We start from the raw sequence: 18,270 nt of genomic DNA, 5'->3' as shown, positions 1-18,270 counted from the left end.
AATATCTCCAGCTCTCTAGGTAATTCAGAATGGTAGAAAGCCCCATACTTTCATTCGGGTTGGCCAAATATAAACATTTTTGATGGAGCTAATACTTATTTTCTTTGTTCTTCAAACATTTGCCACCCACAGGGCTTACCGAGTGTTAAGAGATGAGATAAGAGTGCTTGGTTAGAGTTTTTGAACTTCCTGGAATACAAGTACTATGAAAGGTCAAGGTTGGGTCTGCATTGCTGATATAATTTTATTTAGTAACGAGTCAAAGAGAAGCCCATTGGGATTCTCTGTAAGTCTAAGTTTCATGTCTCCTGTCTCTGTTTCCCTAGTCTGTTCCCCACTATGCCGCGCCATAATTATCACAAGGTGGCACCCCTGGTGAAGTCACTGTGTGCCAAGTATGGATTGCAGTATGTGAATAAGCCCTTGTTGAAGGCATTTGGAGATATTGTCAGGTAATAACAGAGTCTCCTCGACTCACAGCTCTCATTTCCCGTCACTCCCGGTTCCCAACCAATTCACTGGCTTGTGAATCATTCACCCAACAACCATTTATCATCAAGGGGCACCCGTCTGCCCAGCATGGACATGAGACTACAGGGAGCAACATCAGCAACCGCAATGATAATAATTCTTACCATTTACCTACTGCCTTCTAGGTACTTCCTAGTGAAAATGTCTTGCTGCCCTACTAAATTTCAAGCTTCTTAAAAGCAGGACTGTGTATCATTTGTCTTTTACATACTTTTGAACTTAAGTGGTAGGAGGGATTGTCGAATCATCTGGTCCAGAGTCGTAAACTTAGATGTCCAGGGTCCAGTGGAACATAAATCTATGAATCAGGCAGGGGTGACTGATCCCCTGTATACTGACTCCAGGGGAGACTGACCAACAGTGGTGAGGACTCAGGGAACTGAAAATTCAGTCATCTGGAAGCATCCACAATTCCCTAGTGAAGATTGTGCTGGACAAATTAACAGCCAGTGACCTGGGTTAGATAACGTTCTTTTTCTTTTAGGATTGGGGTAGGGGGTGGAAATCACAACAGTATTTTGAATGAAGCCAACATGGAGAGGCCCACTCTGATCTGATCCCTAACTAGTGCACCAGGTTCACACTCTACCACTCCCCGCCTCTTTTTCTGCCCTCCAGATGTCTGGCCTCCCTTTGTTTGCTACTTCCCCTGCCCTTTGCCTTATCACTTCCTTTGCCACTGTTTCTTCTGCCTAGAATGTTCTTCGAAATCATTACCTCTCCTCACTTCACCTTGTCAATATCCATTCATTCTCCAAGGATCATCTGAAATGCCTTTTCCTCCTCGCAGTCCTCCCTGACCTCCATGACTAAATCCATCACATGCTCTTGCAGTACCCCGTTCTCTTGATTCATGAGCTTTATCACAATCATGACTAAATCACATACTGGGTAATACATCCTTTAATTATGTGTCTCCCAAGCTAGACCAGGAACTCCACGTGGACAAGACTCACCTCTGTCCTATTCATTGCTGTATCCCCAGAGCCTAGAAAAATACCTTTCCCGTTGTAAAATAGGGTGGGTAGCTGGAGATAGGATGGGTTGATATATAATTGTATGCTTTATCTCATAGAAACTCAGAGAAGGTTTTTTGTTTTTGGCTTTTTTTAAGACTAGAGAAAAGATAGGTGATGGTTTGGGGTACAAAGAGAATAAATGCCAGAAAAACTCAATCTCCTCCACAAAGGAAAGGTGAACTCACCTGCGCAATAACAATTCAGTGTATTTGACTCCCTCCACTGGGCAACAGAGAAAGACATTTTTCAGATATAGCTGAAAATGACAACACGGCCTCAACCACGTAAAAGAGCGGATGTTCCATGGAGTAGCTCCTTTTCCATGAGCGTCTCACCTCCTAACAATTTTGTTTACTCCTCCCACAGGACCTTGAAGAAATCTGCAGCCCTCTGGATGGATGCTTACTATGAAACATGACGCAGAACGTCAGTCTCGACATGCATGTAAATCCATCTCTGTAGGGGGCTGGTGAATGTGTAAGAGCTCTACCTGTCAGTACCACTAGCATACCTGAGGGTGCCAGGATGGTGAATTCCAAGGACATATATTAACCCCTTCCCTGAAGATTTCCTCTGCAAATAAGAAGCACAGGAAACACATGATGGCTCTGGCCGGGTGGCAAAAGGAAATGGGAGCCCAATGTTTTTGTTTTTTCAATAGGATCTTGAACTTAGTCCAACCAATAGACCTTAGTCAATTCATCTCAGTCTCTGGGGCATAAACAGGAGCCATGGGAAAGGTTTACTGATGAAATGGACATAGAAAGAAATAGGCCATGTAGAGACCTCCAATGGGGCACTTTTCAAAAAACAGTGCAATTGATCTTAGAAGAGAATCATGTACTTAGAAATTCCTGTTGAAGCACTGATTTTTTTGCTTATTCTTTTTTTAAATGTTTGAACTTCTTTTTCTTTAAAAATTGAGTATAATTAACATTAAAAATCTCTTTCAATAGTTCAATATTCATTTCATATATTCATTATTGTACTGCATATGTGTAATTGAGGTGTATATATGTTTCCAAGTTATAACATTTCTTAAAGGTGCTTCCTACATTCAGTCCCAATGACAACTGACCAAGCAAGTTAATGTTCTATATTTAAAGGTGACTTGTGCTCTGCTAAAGAACAGACTGTCCTTGAGTATAAGATGTGTTGGCCTAATCCCTAACCGCCAGGGCAGAACTACCAAACCTCACTATTGGGTGACCCTCCTGAAGGAAAGGGATTTGTTTTCTATAAGGTAGACCCCAGGCTGAATTCAGGCATTTTCAAGCTTAACACTGAATTAAGCATGTTCTCAGAGTGTTTCAGTGCTAGAAAGATGCATGCACATGCCAGCAGCGTACTGATGCTCAGTGTCTGTGCCTTTGCTCATGTATTCATGGGGGGCAGGTTACAGCTGACCTTAGCTGCATGGAGCTTTCCCACAACAGCACAGCCTCCATCCCAACTCCAAGCAAGTCAGCATTGTGGGTTAATCTGTTGTCTGAAATTCTACCAGGCAACACTTCCTTCTCTTCTCCCAAACTGCAAAATACTCTTTTGGGTTGTTTTGTTTCTTAATTTAATACTTGGGTTCTGGAGCAAAGACTCTTGGCAGAAGGGGGTGTGATGTCTTGAAAGCAGCACTGGGGCTGAGGCAGAGGGAGCGGGGCCCTGGGTGGTGCAAATGCGTTAAATTACCCACAGGTCCTAGGGCTTAGCCATTCATATCACAGCTGAGAAAACAAGAACCTGGTCTTCTGGGAGGACGGAGCCTTGAAATGGCCACAGTATCCATAGGGAAGGTGGGTAGGGAATTAAAAGGAAGAAAAGCTGCACGGACTTCATGATTCTTCGTAATGTATGTTCTGGATGGATCCGACAAGAGCCCAGATCCCCCTGGACCCCCCGACTGCTGGATCTACAGATGATTTTTCCTGCCTGAAACCAGGGTTGCAAGTGGGAGTGGAACACAGTGGTGGGTTTCCTCTGTCTCCGCTGGTCCAACTTCCAGAGATGCTCAAGCATCGTTTGTTTTCCTGGTCCCTAGAAATAGCAACCAGACCTCTCCCTGGACACACTTCCTACCTCAAAGGCAGTCCTCCCTCAAGGTTGAAACTAGCCCACTTTGCAGTCCCCCAAATGGGGTTGGGGTGCATGGGGAAGGGCCAGTGCAGGCAAAGTCTGTTGGCAACCTTGCATGTGGTAAGGCACGTGACGATATTTCTATTACTTGTTCAATAGCTTCCCAGAGGAAGGGACCCAAGGCCTGTTCTTTAACAATTCCCCAGATTGCTGAGCACTGAAATCGAATTTAGATGATCCATCCTGCAGGTCAGTCCACGTCTGCCCTCCGTCCTATGGGGCCCTGCTCTATGGCTGTATGCATGCAGATGGCTTCATGGGCCAGGCTTCTGACTCTCTAAACAAAATGACTCCTGAGACTTATGTTACAGCCCTACCTGAAACTCTTCAAAGGATTCCCGTGGCTCTTGGAATAAACACCAACCTGGAAGATTGCCGACACGCTTTGCCTGCATTGGCCCTGCCCTATGTACCCTGCCCCACCCTGTGCCACTCCGGTCTGTGCTCTGCCTGCTTCAGCCCTACTGGCTTCTCTTAAGTCATCACCGTCCCTTGTGTCACAGCATCTTCGTTCCTAAAGCCAGTGTCTGAACCTCTCTCTCACCCTCCCGCCCTCCCTGCTCTCACCTGGCTAGCTTTCACTCACCTGTAGATCCCAGGGAAACATCTGCACTAAGTCATGGCCTCCTGTGATATACTCTGTAGCAATTATTACAGGTATAATTTGACATTCATTTGTGTGATTCCTTTATTAATCGGTTTGTCTTCCACCCTAGCCTGCAATAACCATGAGAGTAGGGACTGCCTGACATGTTAGAGAAACTCAGTATAGAAGTGCTAAAGGAAGGGAGGAAGGAAAGAAGGTAAATGTAATTCTTTCTAATTAGATAGAAAGGTAAATTTTATCTAATATGTGAAAAACACTGCGATATTCTAATTCTGAATTATTACAATTCTTACCAATACTTCAGATCATCTACCAAGCAATAAGTACCGAGCTACACCCTTCGTGGGCATTATTTCATTCAATCCTCATAACATCCCCGTGGGGAAAGTCCTATAATTAATCTCATTTTATAGACAAAAAACTTGAGGCTTAGGGAAGCCAAGTGACTTGCCTGATGTCACAGGTAAGAAGAGGTGGAGTAGAGTCTCAGACCAGGGGTGTCTGACTCCATAGCCAACGCTCATTAATTTCCATGCCAGGAAATTCAAAGTAAAGGAGAATTAAGTGGCATTAGGAGACGTGGGCATTTGGCATTTCTGGAACATCTCTAATAGCATCCCAGAAGCTTATGGAATTAGCATTAAGGGAGTTATCTTTCTACCACAGCAAGAGGAAGTGCCCCAGGAGGGGAAGGCGGGAGGAGTATGCGTGACAAGCATAGTGGCAAGGTGGGAAGGGTCCCTGTTGACTAACTTCTACTCACTGATCCTCACGGAGTATCCAGCTCAGAGAAATTGCACTTGGGAGTAGTCAAGCTGAGATTTAACCTTTCAGAAAGGACAGACACTGCATTAAACATGAAAGAACAGGTTGAAAAATGGATTTCAGATTTAGTAGTGACTTAGCATGAATTCGACCCAAGGAGAATTCATCTTCCCTGTGGCTCTCTTTCTGTGACCTTCCCTGAATTCTATTTCCTTTAAAGCTGTACTCCTGTTGGCAAAATCAGGCTATGAGAATTTGCATGCATTTTCAGTTAGATGTTAGGTAAGAGTGACTGGATTTGAAGCCAAGAACCTAGATTCTCATTTCAGCTCCTTAATTTAATATTCCACAATGAAATTGGCCAGATCATTTATGCACTTCCTATCGCAATGTGTAAAACAGGTGTGGTGCATAATATTATGTGGCCTGGGTGCATCAGAGCATGGTAAGAACGATCAGATGAAGTAAGGAAAATAGAATCGTTTCATAAGCTGGAAACACCCGTCAGAAGCTGATTATTATTATTATTATTATAATGAGGCTTCCTACCAACCAAGGCCCAACAAAAGCAAGAGAGGCCATCAATTCACACAGGATGGAAAGACACTGAATCATGTTGACAATGACGGTCTGAGAGGCTTTTCCCAGATGAGAGGCTTATGAGTCACCAGCAAGAAAATGATTTCCCCCGTCGCCACTAGTAACACCCAGGAGTCACCCTCCATGTGTGACTGTCTAAAATCCCCTGGGACCAGCATCCAGGTCCGAGTCTGGAAAAATAGTCGAGAGCCAGGGGTTGTCGTTATCCAAACATCCGGTTAACCATGTCAGTGCACAGTTCTCAGGGGTGGAAATCATGCCAAATACAAGTATCCAAATTAAGCACTCAGTATTGCTTAGTCAGTACATTATAAAGGACTTTCTTGACTATTTCCCTGCTAATCATCTTATCATCAACCTTAAAGAGGCAGAAAGGATAGGAGATTGAACTTAAAGTCTGTGGAGGGCAGGAATATACTCAGATACTTTTTCTTTCTCAACATCATTTATGAAAGTAGGCAAAGACACTAATGTTGAAAGAGTTTTACAGTGAACGTCTATATCGCCAGCACCCAAATTTCAACTTGAACATCTCAGTAAACTGTTCGTTTCATACCTACCCATCTACCTATCTCTTGATCCATTAATGCCTTTTATTGTTTTATTCGCTTCAAGGTAAATTTCCAGGAGCTTACTTTTAAAAAATAAACCCCAGACTGTGCAAACAACAAAGTATATCTCTTCTCTTCAATAAAGAACTGGTAAAAAATGTGTATCAGCTTCATCTTTGGGGCATCTTTGGGGAATTTTGCTATGTTAAGGGACTATAACATAGTTAACTTTCTGTAAAATTAATTATGCGTATATTTATCTTTCATTTTCTTTTATTTATGCATATTTATTGATCTTCATCCTTCTCTTTCATTTGGCCACAGTTATTGAGCACCTGTCACGTGACAGATGTTGGGCTAGGCGATGTGAATAAAAGAGGGAGGAGCCAGACTCGTGGCGCTTACCTTCTACTGGAGAAGACAGTCAATAAACAAGTAAATATAGAAAACCCAAAATGATTACACATAAAGAAAATAAAAGGTTGTTTGTGAGCTAGAATGATAAACGGGACTAGCTTGGATAAGAGGTCAGGGAAAGGTGAATGTGAGAAGAATGTGACTGAGACTGCCCTGAGATCCTGATGAGCAGAATCATCAGAAGCAAGTGCAAAGGCCCTGAGGCAGGAACACACTTCGGTTGAAGGAACAGAGTAGGAGGTCTATATGATTGTGCAATAGCATGCCATGTTTTTCCTCACTGTCACTTAACTTCATTTCTTCATGAGTGTGTTTTGCCTTGGCTTTTCAGCAGCATTCAAAAATAATTTTCTATTATTTGTATGAGCATAGTTTTCTCTGGGAAGTCTTCCCAGATTTAACTGACCAGGTTAATTCTCCCTTTATATGCTCTTGTGGCCAATGATACACTTTATTTCTGCCTGCACACCCACTAGACTGAAAAGTCTATGAGAGCAATTACCCTATGTGCTATTACTTACTCACCATTTCATGACCAGCCCCAGCCCATTGCTTGGCATTAAGTGGGTGTTCAATAAATGAGTCAATGAATAATAAATTTGTTAGAACAATGGTAGATAAGTCTGGAAAGTTAAATTGGGTTCATATTGAAAAATATCAAAAATGCTAGGATAGAAAGCATATGCTTGGTTTAGTAGACTAGATAGGTCTGCAGAGAATCTTCAAGCTGGAGAATAGTGGAATTGAAATCAGGCTCTGGAAAGACCCTTCTTGAAGCCAATAAAAGGAAGATTGGAAGAATGAGTGGCATGGAGGTGGGAGACAAGCTCAGTGATTATAGCAACAGCTTGAGTGAGAGAACCTGAGTTTGAATGGTGATACAAACCGTTGGTACAAACATAAAACAGAAAGGAATAAATGGAGGCACATTATGGAGGCTGGATCAATGGAACATGGTAACTAACTAAACATTGGGGAAACCTAAGAGAACCCAAAGTTTATATTGTAGGTGATAACATTAACTAAGAGAAGAAAAGTAGGAAGTGGAGCAAAGATGAAGGGTTGCTTTTAAACACCTTAAGTTTACATTATTGGAAGAAAACCTAAGTGGAGATGTCTAGCAGGTAATTGGAGAAAATGCTCTTTTGGAACTTGGAAAAGGAGAATGGTTAGAGGAGTAGCTAATTAAAGTCAAATATGGAGAGAATGCATTATAGAGAAAAGCCCCTTTAATTTCACTGAACTGCTCAGTTTGCAAAAGTTAGTTGGATTCATCTCAGGAAGGAACTAAACACCCAGCTGAAAAAAGGATACTGAACATGTTGCCACAGGTTTCTAAAGGATTATTTTGCTCATGTTTGAAAGTTTGTCATCATTTTTAAAAACAGAGAGAAGGATTTTATATTTGCATATCACCCCAACTTTTCTGTAATGGAACAAACATGAAATGAGATTGTTTATATGAAACATAAGGGTAAATGGAATAGGTTGTGCATCTCCCAAGATGACCCAAATGGAACTATGGCTGCCCCAAGCCCCATCCAGCTAAAATGAAAAGTGAGGGGATCAGTAGTCAGCATGTCAGGATGTCCCAGCATATGCATTAGAAAGTGCTGGTCTACCCCACCTCAAGGGACATGTCTGGACTTCACTACTAGTCCTACAGGCAGAGATAGCGTTCAGCCACTTCAATTGTATCATTTATTAAAAGATGATGGGCCGGCCCGGTGGCTCAGGCGGTTGGAGCTCCGTGCTCCTAACCCCGAAGGCTGCCAATTCGATTCCCACATGGGCCAGTGCCAGATGGCTCAGTTGGTCGGAGTGTGGGCTCTTAACCACAAGGTTGCCAGTTTGACTCCTGCAAGGGATGGTGGGCTGCGCCCCCTGCAACTAACAATAGCAACTGGACCTGGAGCTGAGCTGCGCCCTCCACAATTAAGACTGAAAGGACAGCAACTTGAAGCTCAACGGCACCCTCCACAACTAAGATTGAAAGGACAACAACTTGACTTGGAAAAAGTCCTGGAAGTACACACTCTTCCCCAGTAAAGTCCTGTTCCCCTTCCCCTTATTAAATAAATAAATAAATAAATAAATAAATAAATAAATAAATAAATAAAGGTAATGTGCTCAAATAACATTTTAAAAAAAAGTGAACAGCCTACCATGTCAGTTGGTAAATAGCCACTACCTTCTACCCTAGGTTCCACACCCTCCTCTCCCTGAAACCCAATCCCTCTCCCAGGACACACTTCACCACTGCCTCAGAATGGGGGTAACTGGGTGACTGGGTAGTACTTCTCCATATCTTTTAAGTCCTGTTCAATGTACCGAGGAAACAGCTTATTTACAAAAGACTAATATCCAGTCCAAAATAAAATTAAACTCTAGACCTCAGATGACTTCAGTTTGACCATTACCTCCCAGTTAAGAGACACAACCAAAGCCACAAAAATGTTGCTACCCAGTAACACAAACAGTAAATACTCTTTCTTCTCATGACAAGCATTCCAAAAGATTTTCATCACTGCTGCCTAGAAACCAGCTACCATTCCAATGCTCTCTGCTCAGGATGGAGACCAAAACAATGCTGAAGTGGAGGGCATTGGTAAAGCCTGTTGCTTTGAACCCTTTGCTCAGGCAACTGAAAAAAATCTCACAAGAACAATTTGGATCCTTGTTATTGGAACAAACCCACACAAACAATACGTTTGAGTTCTGGTGCATTACTTATTGGAGGAAGGACTGGGCAGAGCTAAAGAGACAAGAAAAAGCTGCCCTAAGCCAAAATGGGGCGTTTCTAGCCCTGGGGGTTTAAGGACCCGAGCCCAGAACTTGGGTTCTTTTCATAGTTACACATCTTCTCCTAACTAACGATGTCATCATGAGCTTGACCCCTCCTCTCCAAAATTATCTCCTTCATTCATCAATGATGAGTGAAATACAGGAATTATTTGAGGTTTTCAAAATACAATGCATGTTTCAAATGTCAGTACCATCCTGCCACCGGCCAGCTGTCAGAGACCACCGCATTCTCTTCTCAAGTGTTCTCTTTGCTTCCCCTATTCTTCCCTCATCAGCACCCATTCAGCATTTCCACAGCTCCACTCCTTACCCAGCATGCACTATGCCACAGATTGAAGGATTGAACCTCTGACACCTTTTGTAACAAAATCCCTTGGCCCTGTAGAAATCATGAGGCATCAATCATTTTGGACAACAGAAAAATCCAGTAAAATGCTATCACTATAAATCTCACCTTCCACTGTTCATAGAACTACTTAAATGATCATGGGATATTATTAGCTTAGGAGAAAGGCCCCTATCAAAAGATATTTTAGGAATTGAGGTCAAAGCATAGTATCAGCTGACATGAAGAGGGAGACCAAAATGAATCCGAGCCAGGTGTCCAGGGAAGCCACCCATTTTTTGTACAGCAGGGTGGAGTGGTGATCAACAGGGAGGTGTTTCGGTGAAAAGGATCAATGTGCCTTACTTTTGGTGCCTCCATAACAAACTGTAGACTGCCTAAAAGGAATGGGTTTGAAACTAGTTACTTCTGCTCTTGCAAAGCTATTGGGTACCTGCTTTGGGTACCATTGTGGAGTTCCTGCTCCATGTCTACAGGAGCCTGTCAAGGACCCAGCTGAGCTCAAGCTGATGGACGCCGGCTGGCCTCCCCTCAGGTACTTTAAGCAGCTAAGGGACCAACTGCAATGGGAGCTCTGGTGGTTTGGTTTCGGGTTCCTTGCAGCAAGCTGCCTGGATCCCTACCCACCCCATGCTGCTTGGGGGTGCTCCATGGGATTGTTTACTCTGCGACTCGCTATGAGAAGGTCTATAAAGGGATGGAAGGAATCCAGTCTCTGTCTCCTTGGACCCTTTGCACCATTTTCAGTTTTGCCAAAGTCCTTTACAAAGCCTTTTGAAATCCATTTTATGTTTCAATTACACTGAGGGTTGTTTTTTGTGGGGGTTTTTGATTTAGTTGCACTTTGTTTTAACCTAGGTCTTCTGTCTTCTCTATCACACTTAAATGGTACCACCATTCACACAAATGATCAGAACAAGAATCTAGGAGTCCAGCTTCATTTCTCTCTTTCTTTCACTTCCTGTGTTCAAGCCAAAAGCAATTCCTGTAATGCTACCTTCTCAAAGTAGTGCAACTAAGTACCATTTTCTCCATTTCCCTTATACTAACTGCCCTGGTTCAAGCCACTATTATCTCCCAAGCAAGAAACCACAGAGCCTCATGTATGGTCTCCCGGTTTCCTTTTTTGTTGTTGTTGTTAATTTCAGGTGTACATAACAATGTAAGTTAGACATTTACACCCCTCACAAACTGAAAACCCCTCTCCCCCAATCCACTACCCCTCTGACATCATAGATAGCTATTACAATTCCATTGACTCTATTCCTTAGGCTGCACTCCACGTCCCGTAACTATATGTATATTTGATTATAGTTGACATTCAATATTACTCAGCTTCAGGTGTGCAGTGCAGTAGTCAGCCATCTACGTTGTCCATGAAGTGGTCTCCCTAATAAGACAAGTGCCCATCTGACAAGGTAAAGGAATTAGAAAGTACAAATTAGTAGTCACAATATTGCCACAGGGAGATGAAAGACAGTTTGGGGAATATAATCAATAATGTAAAGATTTTGTAGGATGTCAGATGGGCATTTGTCCCAGTTTCCATTCTTACTCTTATAATCTATACTCTAATCAGCAGCAAAAACAATCTGTCCGATGCAATGATTTAATGTCACTTGCCCCACTTACCCTGCAATGGCAACCTGTCACTCTTGGAAGAAAATCCAAACCCACCAAGACCCACAAGGCTTTACATGATAAGGCCCCTGCTGGGTCTCTGACCCAATGTGTAATGTGTTCCCCTTCAATCCTTCCAGGCTGCTTTCTTGTCCTTGGAAAACACAAGCCACGCTCATTCCAGTTCCAACTTTACAGATTTTGTACCACCTTTCCCCTCGGTTGGGTTTGCTTTCCCACTGTACCATCTCCTTACAGAGGCCTTCCCTGAATGAGATGGTGTCTCCTCTCAGGCACTGACACTCCACAGGATTTTATCTCCCTTCCAGCACTTATCCCTGTCAGGAATTGTCTTGCTTATTAGTGAGTTTCTTTGTTTATGGTCTGTTCTCCACGCACACCAGGATGCAAATCCCATGAGTCCTATCCATATGTTCCTATTTTCTATGTGTCCCCAGTGCCTAGCACACAGTAGGTGCTAATGTCTATTGCATTAACATTGAACATTTAACATAGAATCACTGGGTTTCCTAGAGAAGACAGAAGATTGCTCCATTTTGGTTCTTTTCAAACTTTGGGTCTGGCTCAGCCTGGCGGCTGAGATATTCAATTCTGGATTCAAACTGACTTATTTGAATTCTACCTTCATCCTGTACTATCCGTGTAGTCATGGCTGACTCACTTCACATTTCTGAGCCTCAGCTCCTTTACCTATAAAATGCAGATAATCACAGTACTCAAGCCATAGGGTTGTGTGTGGATTAAACAAGACAACACATGTAAAACCTGTCAGCCCAGTGCCTTGAAAGGGGAAGCCCTCAGTACATATTGTCACTGGGACCAGTGTTGATTTTGTGCTCTGAGTACTCTTGGTCATCATTATAAAGTAGAAGGGGTAGCTTTCTCCACCAGAGACTGTGCCTCTTTCATTTACATACATTCATGCATTTGTTCCATGAAGAGTTTGATACACACTAGTTCCAGACACTGTGCTAGGTGTGACTGACACAAATACAATTAAGTATGTTTGTCTTCAAGGAGGCCGCCACCCAAAGCAAACATGTGATTCATATTAGTAATTAGCACATAAGGACAAAGGATAGATATGTGCCCATTGGCTATGGGAAGAAAGAGGAAAAGATCTAAGTCACAAGGGTGGGGAGGAAACAGATGCCCATTTCCCTGAACCAGGCATCAAAGGATGAGGTATGCCTCTGCATTTGCTCTTCCCACACCACTGAGGCGGCCCTGTCTGGGTCATTAGCCCTCTTTTACAGATGGAGAAGCTGAAGTTTAAGTGGAAGAGTAAGTGGAAGAAGATCCAGGATGCAAAACCAGGTTTACAAAATCCAAGATCAGACCCAGGTTGGAACCGATGGTCCCCAAGCTCATGGAAGTAAACAAAACAAAAAGTCCCTAAAAGACAGAAACGTGGAACAAAAAAAATTTTTTAATGGTCTCAACTGGGTTGCTCAACACAATTATACACTCACCCCAGCCCCTAGTGTCTGTGATTCTCATGGGAATAGGTCTTATTCTCACAGCCCTCAAGAATAAATCCTTCATTTGTAACAAAAGCAAAAATGTCACCTTACGGCAAGTGTAGAAAGGGATATTCTAACATAAATGCAACCTTTTAAAAAGTAACCCTTAGTGTATTTTTCTAAGCAGACACTCACTGTTGTGTCTAGAAGGACAATCCAAGCTTGGAAGTCAGGGAAATACACAGGAATTTTATCGTTGGTTCTTTGCAGACTTCAGAAAATCAGAAGTGGCAACAGGAGCTTGATCTGCCAACGGGTGAGTCAGGAGCACTTGGGACGTTCAGTACCTAAAACAATGCCTCGGATGTTGCCAGTACTCAGTAAAAGTTGTGCGACTGAAGTAATCCATCTTCGTTACCAGCTAACACTTGGGAAAGGGAAAAGTCAGGTCTACACTCAAAATTTACTGAAGAATATCTTTGAGTAGAATGGTGGTGGCCAGGGGCTGGAGGGTGGGGGAAATGAGATGTTGGTCAAAGGGTACAAACTTCCAATTATAAAATAAATAAGTCCTGAGGATCTAATATATAGCATGGTGACTAGAGTTAGCAGGACTGTATTGTGGTGTTGAAAGTTGCTGCAAGAATAGAGTTTAAATGCTCTCACCAGAACAACAACATGGTAACTGTGTTAGATGAAGGATGTGATCACTAGTCTTATTATAGCAAACATTTCACAATATATCTGTATATCAAATCATCACATTACACACCTTAAGCTTACACAGGGTCACATCCCAGTAAAGTTGGGGTAACGGAATATCTCTGAAAGAGATCCAGGAAAAGTCTTGTGATTTAATATAGAAAGTGCTACTAATTCTCTCCTTAATTGCGACATTCCTTAATTGTATATAATGGGAGTCCCTATCCCCTCTTGCCCTTAGCTTGTGGGGGCACATTTTTGTTCCAAGTATTTTCTCTGCTTGGAGTTGCCTTCCCTAGCCACACCAATCTCCACCTTACATAATCCCAAACATATTTCTAGAACGAATTTTAAAGTCACTTATTTCAGGGAAGGTTCCTAGATCCTCTAACAAGATGAGCTCATCCCCTAAACTAAAGTAGAACAACATTCGGTTTTTATCTGTTTTTGGACAATGTTAACTCTGACTTGTGTGACAGAGAGTCACCATAACACTTGAACTTGAAGACTATGGGTGTAACTAATTCACCATTTTAGACCCTAAGTCTGAACACTGTTTTTAACAACTGAGATGCTCAATTTTTACTTTGGACTGAATTGACCTCATTTAACCCTTGAAATGATGCTACCCTTGTTTCTCTGATGTCTTATAAAAGTGTGGCTTTGATTTAATAAAACTGGAAGCATTTTGACTTGATGTGAGATGTTTGTCTGTAACCTGTGCTTAACGGAAATTTAAAAGGTGTAAAATACAAATCTATAAGAGTAAAATGTAAATTAGAGGTTGACAAGTCTGAGCATGGGAAGAGGAATGGAGAGTGACTACCAATTTTTACTGAATTGTCTTTTGGCATAATAAAAATGTTCCAAAATTAAAAAAAAATAAAATAAAAAAATAAAAAAATAAAAGGTGTAAAATACATACCAAAAAATAGTTAATAATTACAAAAAAGGCATACGAAAAAATGCAATGAACATATGTAACCAACAAATAGCTATGGATATAAACTATCACCAATACCACTGAAGCCCCAGTTTTATACCTACTGTAATCAGTCAATAAGCTCTTTTCCTCAACATTACGTTTTTAAGATGTGAGTAAAAGAATGTAGCTCTTGAGATTTATTTTCACTAATGCATAATATTTTTTTCTATACCATTATTTATTTAATCATTAGTTGTTTAGTTTCTTTTCAATTTTTGTCTATTATATCACATGGCTTGATTTACAATTTTAAAATCCAATTTGACAATCTTTGAATTTTAATGATGAGTTTAGTCCACTTATATTTACTTTCCTTTCTAATTCATTTGGATCTGTTTGTGCCTTCTCAGGTGATTTCTATTTGCCTTGATAGTTTCTATTATTATTTTCATCTCCTTTATTATGTTTATTTAGATTGATTGACTTTAAAATTTTGTTTATTTCCCTAAACTTAAAAAAAACTTCAGTTTTATCTTTTCTAATTATAAAAATTATATACATGTAAGTAAAAGTCTAAAGTACCCTAATTTTTGAGCACCTTAAATCTAATAAATCCTCTAATCCAACACATTAGCATTAGCTGATATTTTTTGTTCATTTTTCCATGGACAACATTAATATTTTATACTGCCTCTATTCCAGTTTCCCCACATTTACCAGTTTCTAAGCTCACCATTTCTTCTTGCTTCTGAGATTTTCTTTGGAGACTATGTTCCTCTTTTCTGAGCAAGTCTTTAGAAGAATCTTTAGTGCACAGCTCTTGATAGTAAACTCTCCTCATTTGTTTTTGCATGAAAATGTTTTTTAATCCATGTTTTTCATTAACTTTATTTTTAAATATAAAGCCTTCATAAGAATTAAAATGATAGTACAAGGAACTCTGGCATACACTTCACCTAGATTAACCAATTCTTCTTTCCATTTTGTTTTAGCTCTACATAGACAAATTTCAGGAGTTTGAAACAGGATGAAACTGATACATGACTGAGAAAAACTATAGGTTGTTGAAAGTGTTCAAAATCAGATTTCAATATTGCTTTAAGCCAATATAGATACCTGTTTAATGTAGTGAGCATGTGTTTTAATCTATGTTTCTTAGAATCACACGTATTAGCAATCAGTCTTCTTCTATGAAATCGTCTTCATTTTAAAAATGAATTCATGGCATATCACTTTTGTTGTGGTGGTTTCTTATAAAGAAAATAGAAGAAATATTTGGAAAGCAATAAACCCTGTTGTGCATGCCATGAAAATCCAATTCAAAAAAGTGACATGAAATGAAAGAGCCTTTTTTCTTTCAAGAAGTCACAAAGATTTCCCTTCTTTTCTTGATCTTCCTCTTGGTCCTTTCTAGATTTGTTGGTAGCCATGACACAAGGAAATGGCACTGAAGTGACTGAATTCTTTCTACTGGGATTTGGTATCCAACACAAGTTTCGGTATGTCCTCTTCATTGTATTTCTAGTCATCTATGTGACCTCCATGGTGGGTAACATTGGAATGATTCTACTCATCAAGACAGATCCCAGACTTCAAACACCCATGTACTTCTTCCTACAACATTTGGCTTTTGTTGATATCTGTTATACCTCTGCTATCACTCCCAAGATGCTGCAAAACTTCATAGTAGAAAATATATCAATATCGTTCAGGGGTTGTGTTGTGCAATTATTGGTTTATGCAACATTTGCAACCAGTGACTGTTACCTCCTGGCTGCTATGGCCGTGGACCGTTATGTAGCCATCTGTAACCCACTTCACTACCCCATCGTCATGTCCCGAAGAGCCTGCATCCAGTTGGTAGCTGGTTCATATGTCGTTGGTTCAGTAAATGCTTCTGTGCACACAGGTTTTACATTTTCACTGTCCTTCTGCAAGTCCAATACCATCAATCACTACTTTTGTGATGTTCCACCAATTCTGGCCCTTTCCTGCTCCAACATTAACATCAACATCATGTTACTTGCTATCTTTGTGGGATTTAACCTGATGTTCACTGTATTGATCATCTTCTTCTCCTACATCTATATCATGGCGGCCATCATAAAGATGTCTTCTACCACAGGGCGGAAGAAAGCCTTCTCCACATGTACCTCCCATCTGACAGCAGTCACCATTTTCTATGGAACCCTAGCATACATGTATTTACAGCCTCATTCTAATGATTCCCAGGAAAATATAAAAGTGGCCTCCGTGTTTTACAGCATTGTGATTCCCATGTTGAACCCCCTGATCTATAGTTTGAGAAATAAGGAGGTAAAGGAAGCTCTAAAAGTGATGGGGAAAAAGTTCTTCTAGGTTAGACCTAAATTGTTAAAATTCAGCACATCAAAGCATCCATTAGAGATGTTTGACTACTATCTAATGTTTCTGAAATTGGAAATACACTCACATCTTAAACCAATGCTACCTTTTTCAATAGATAAGTTCTTAGAATTAGGGAAATATAATAACATCTCATGGGACTAATTTTCCCTTGAATATAGTTTGAGAAACATATCTCATACTACCCATGAAGAAGGACTTTAATTCACGTTACTTAAAATATTAAGAAGTATGTATAGACTTTACAAAGTAGTTACTTGTTTCAAATGCTTCAGTTTTTTGACCAGAAAGCCCCAATTTTGTATATAATTAATATTAAAATTGAAGTTCATTATTTTCCATTCATTTTAACAAGTTCGCTAAATTGTCTACAAAGGGGCTTTTTATATGTTCTGTTCCAATGACTGCACAAACCCAAATGTAAAATAAATTGCTTTAAAAAGCACCTTATGACTCAGACTATTACACTTTCTACCTAATGTTCCCATAGTAGTTACATTCTCTAGCACATGAAAACATTTATTTCTTATGTGATGTTCTGACTTATTTTTGTCATTAGTTACCCTCTCCATTCTGGATCTATCTCTTTCTTGTATACGGTAAGAAAACGTCTGGAAATATTTTCTATATCTCTCTCCACTAGAGACAGAAAATCTAGAATATAGATCTAAAAGCCTAGGATCTAAAAACCTAAACAACGGTCATTCATTTACAAGAGTTAAACGAATCATTTTAGTACAGACAAATAACTTAAAACTATAGAAATTCAATGAGAAGTTGAAGGGTGGATAAGAGCCCTTTGAATCAGGAAGATAAACTGTTGACAAAAAAGCTTTACTAGATTTAGGGTAAGTGACAGAAACCCAATCTAGAGATGCCATGCTAGGTAGATGAAAAAGCAAGTTTCACTTTAAAATAACTTTAAAGTCAGTCTAATGAACTGGCAGGAAATTGAAATGTACTGTTAAATAACACCACAAGGAGAATTGGGCAAGAAAAGATACATTTTTCAAATATACTTAAATTCTAAGAGAAGAGAAAAAAATTAACCTGAAATCAGTGTAAGATAACCAGAATCTCCCCAGCAAAAACACTGTCTATATAAAGGAAGAGATCTTCTGTTCAGGACAGATTCAAGCATCTCAAAGACCAGGACCAGGGACAATAGCTGGAGGAGGGTCATCGGAATGTAGACAGAGGATGTCTTGAGGCCCTAGAGGGGAAAACTGGAGACTAATGTACAGCATGGTGACTATAGTTAAAACACTGTATCATACACTTGAAATTTGTTAGGAGGGTAGATTTTAAGCATTGTCATCAAAGGAAGGAAAGAAGGGAGGAAGGGAGGGAGCGAGGGAGGGAGGGAGAGAAGCAGGAGGGAAG

At 40.6% G+C, this 18,270-nt stretch overlaps 2 protein-coding genes across 2 annotated transcripts in view; both read left to right on the top strand.

Moving 5' to 3' along the window:
- Window positions 1–2,433, top strand: part of LOC117029814 (fatty acid desaturase 2-like protein FADS2P1) — a 31,296-nt gene extending 28,863 nt beyond the window's left edge. The window contains exons 11-12 of the mRNA XM_033119028.1: window positions 327–452; window positions 1,917–2,433. Coding sequence (XP_032974919.1) covers window positions 327–452; window positions 1,917–1,968 — 178 coding nt within the window. The 3' untranslated portion in view covers window positions 1,969–2,433. The remainder of the gene's footprint in view (window positions 1–326; window positions 453–1,916) is intronic.
- A 4,740-nt stretch (window positions 2,434–7,173) lies between these two features.
- LOC117031205 (putative olfactory receptor 5AK3) lies at window positions 7,174–16,860 on the top strand. The gene is made up of 2 exons (XM_033121629.1): window positions 7,174–7,183; window positions 15,929–16,860. Exon 2 carries the CDS (start codon window positions 15,931–15,933, stop codon window positions 16,858–16,860), a length of 930 nt encoding a protein of 309 aa, XP_032977520.1. The 5' UTR covers window positions 7,174–7,183; window positions 15,929–15,930.
- The last annotated feature ends 1,410 nt before the right edge of the window (window positions 16,861–18,270 follow it).

This window comes from Rhinolophus ferrumequinum, chromosome 11 (assembly GCF_004115265.2).
Source record: "Rhinolophus ferrumequinum isolate MPI-CBG mRhiFer1 chromosome 11, mRhiFer1_v1.p, whole genome shotgun sequence".
NCBI lineage: Eukaryota > Metazoa > Chordata > Mammalia > Chiroptera > Rhinolophidae > Rhinolophus > Rhinolophus ferrumequinum.
The sequence above is the reverse complement of the archived record's forward strand: the minus strand, read 5'-3'. Positions and strand labels throughout refer to the sequence as shown.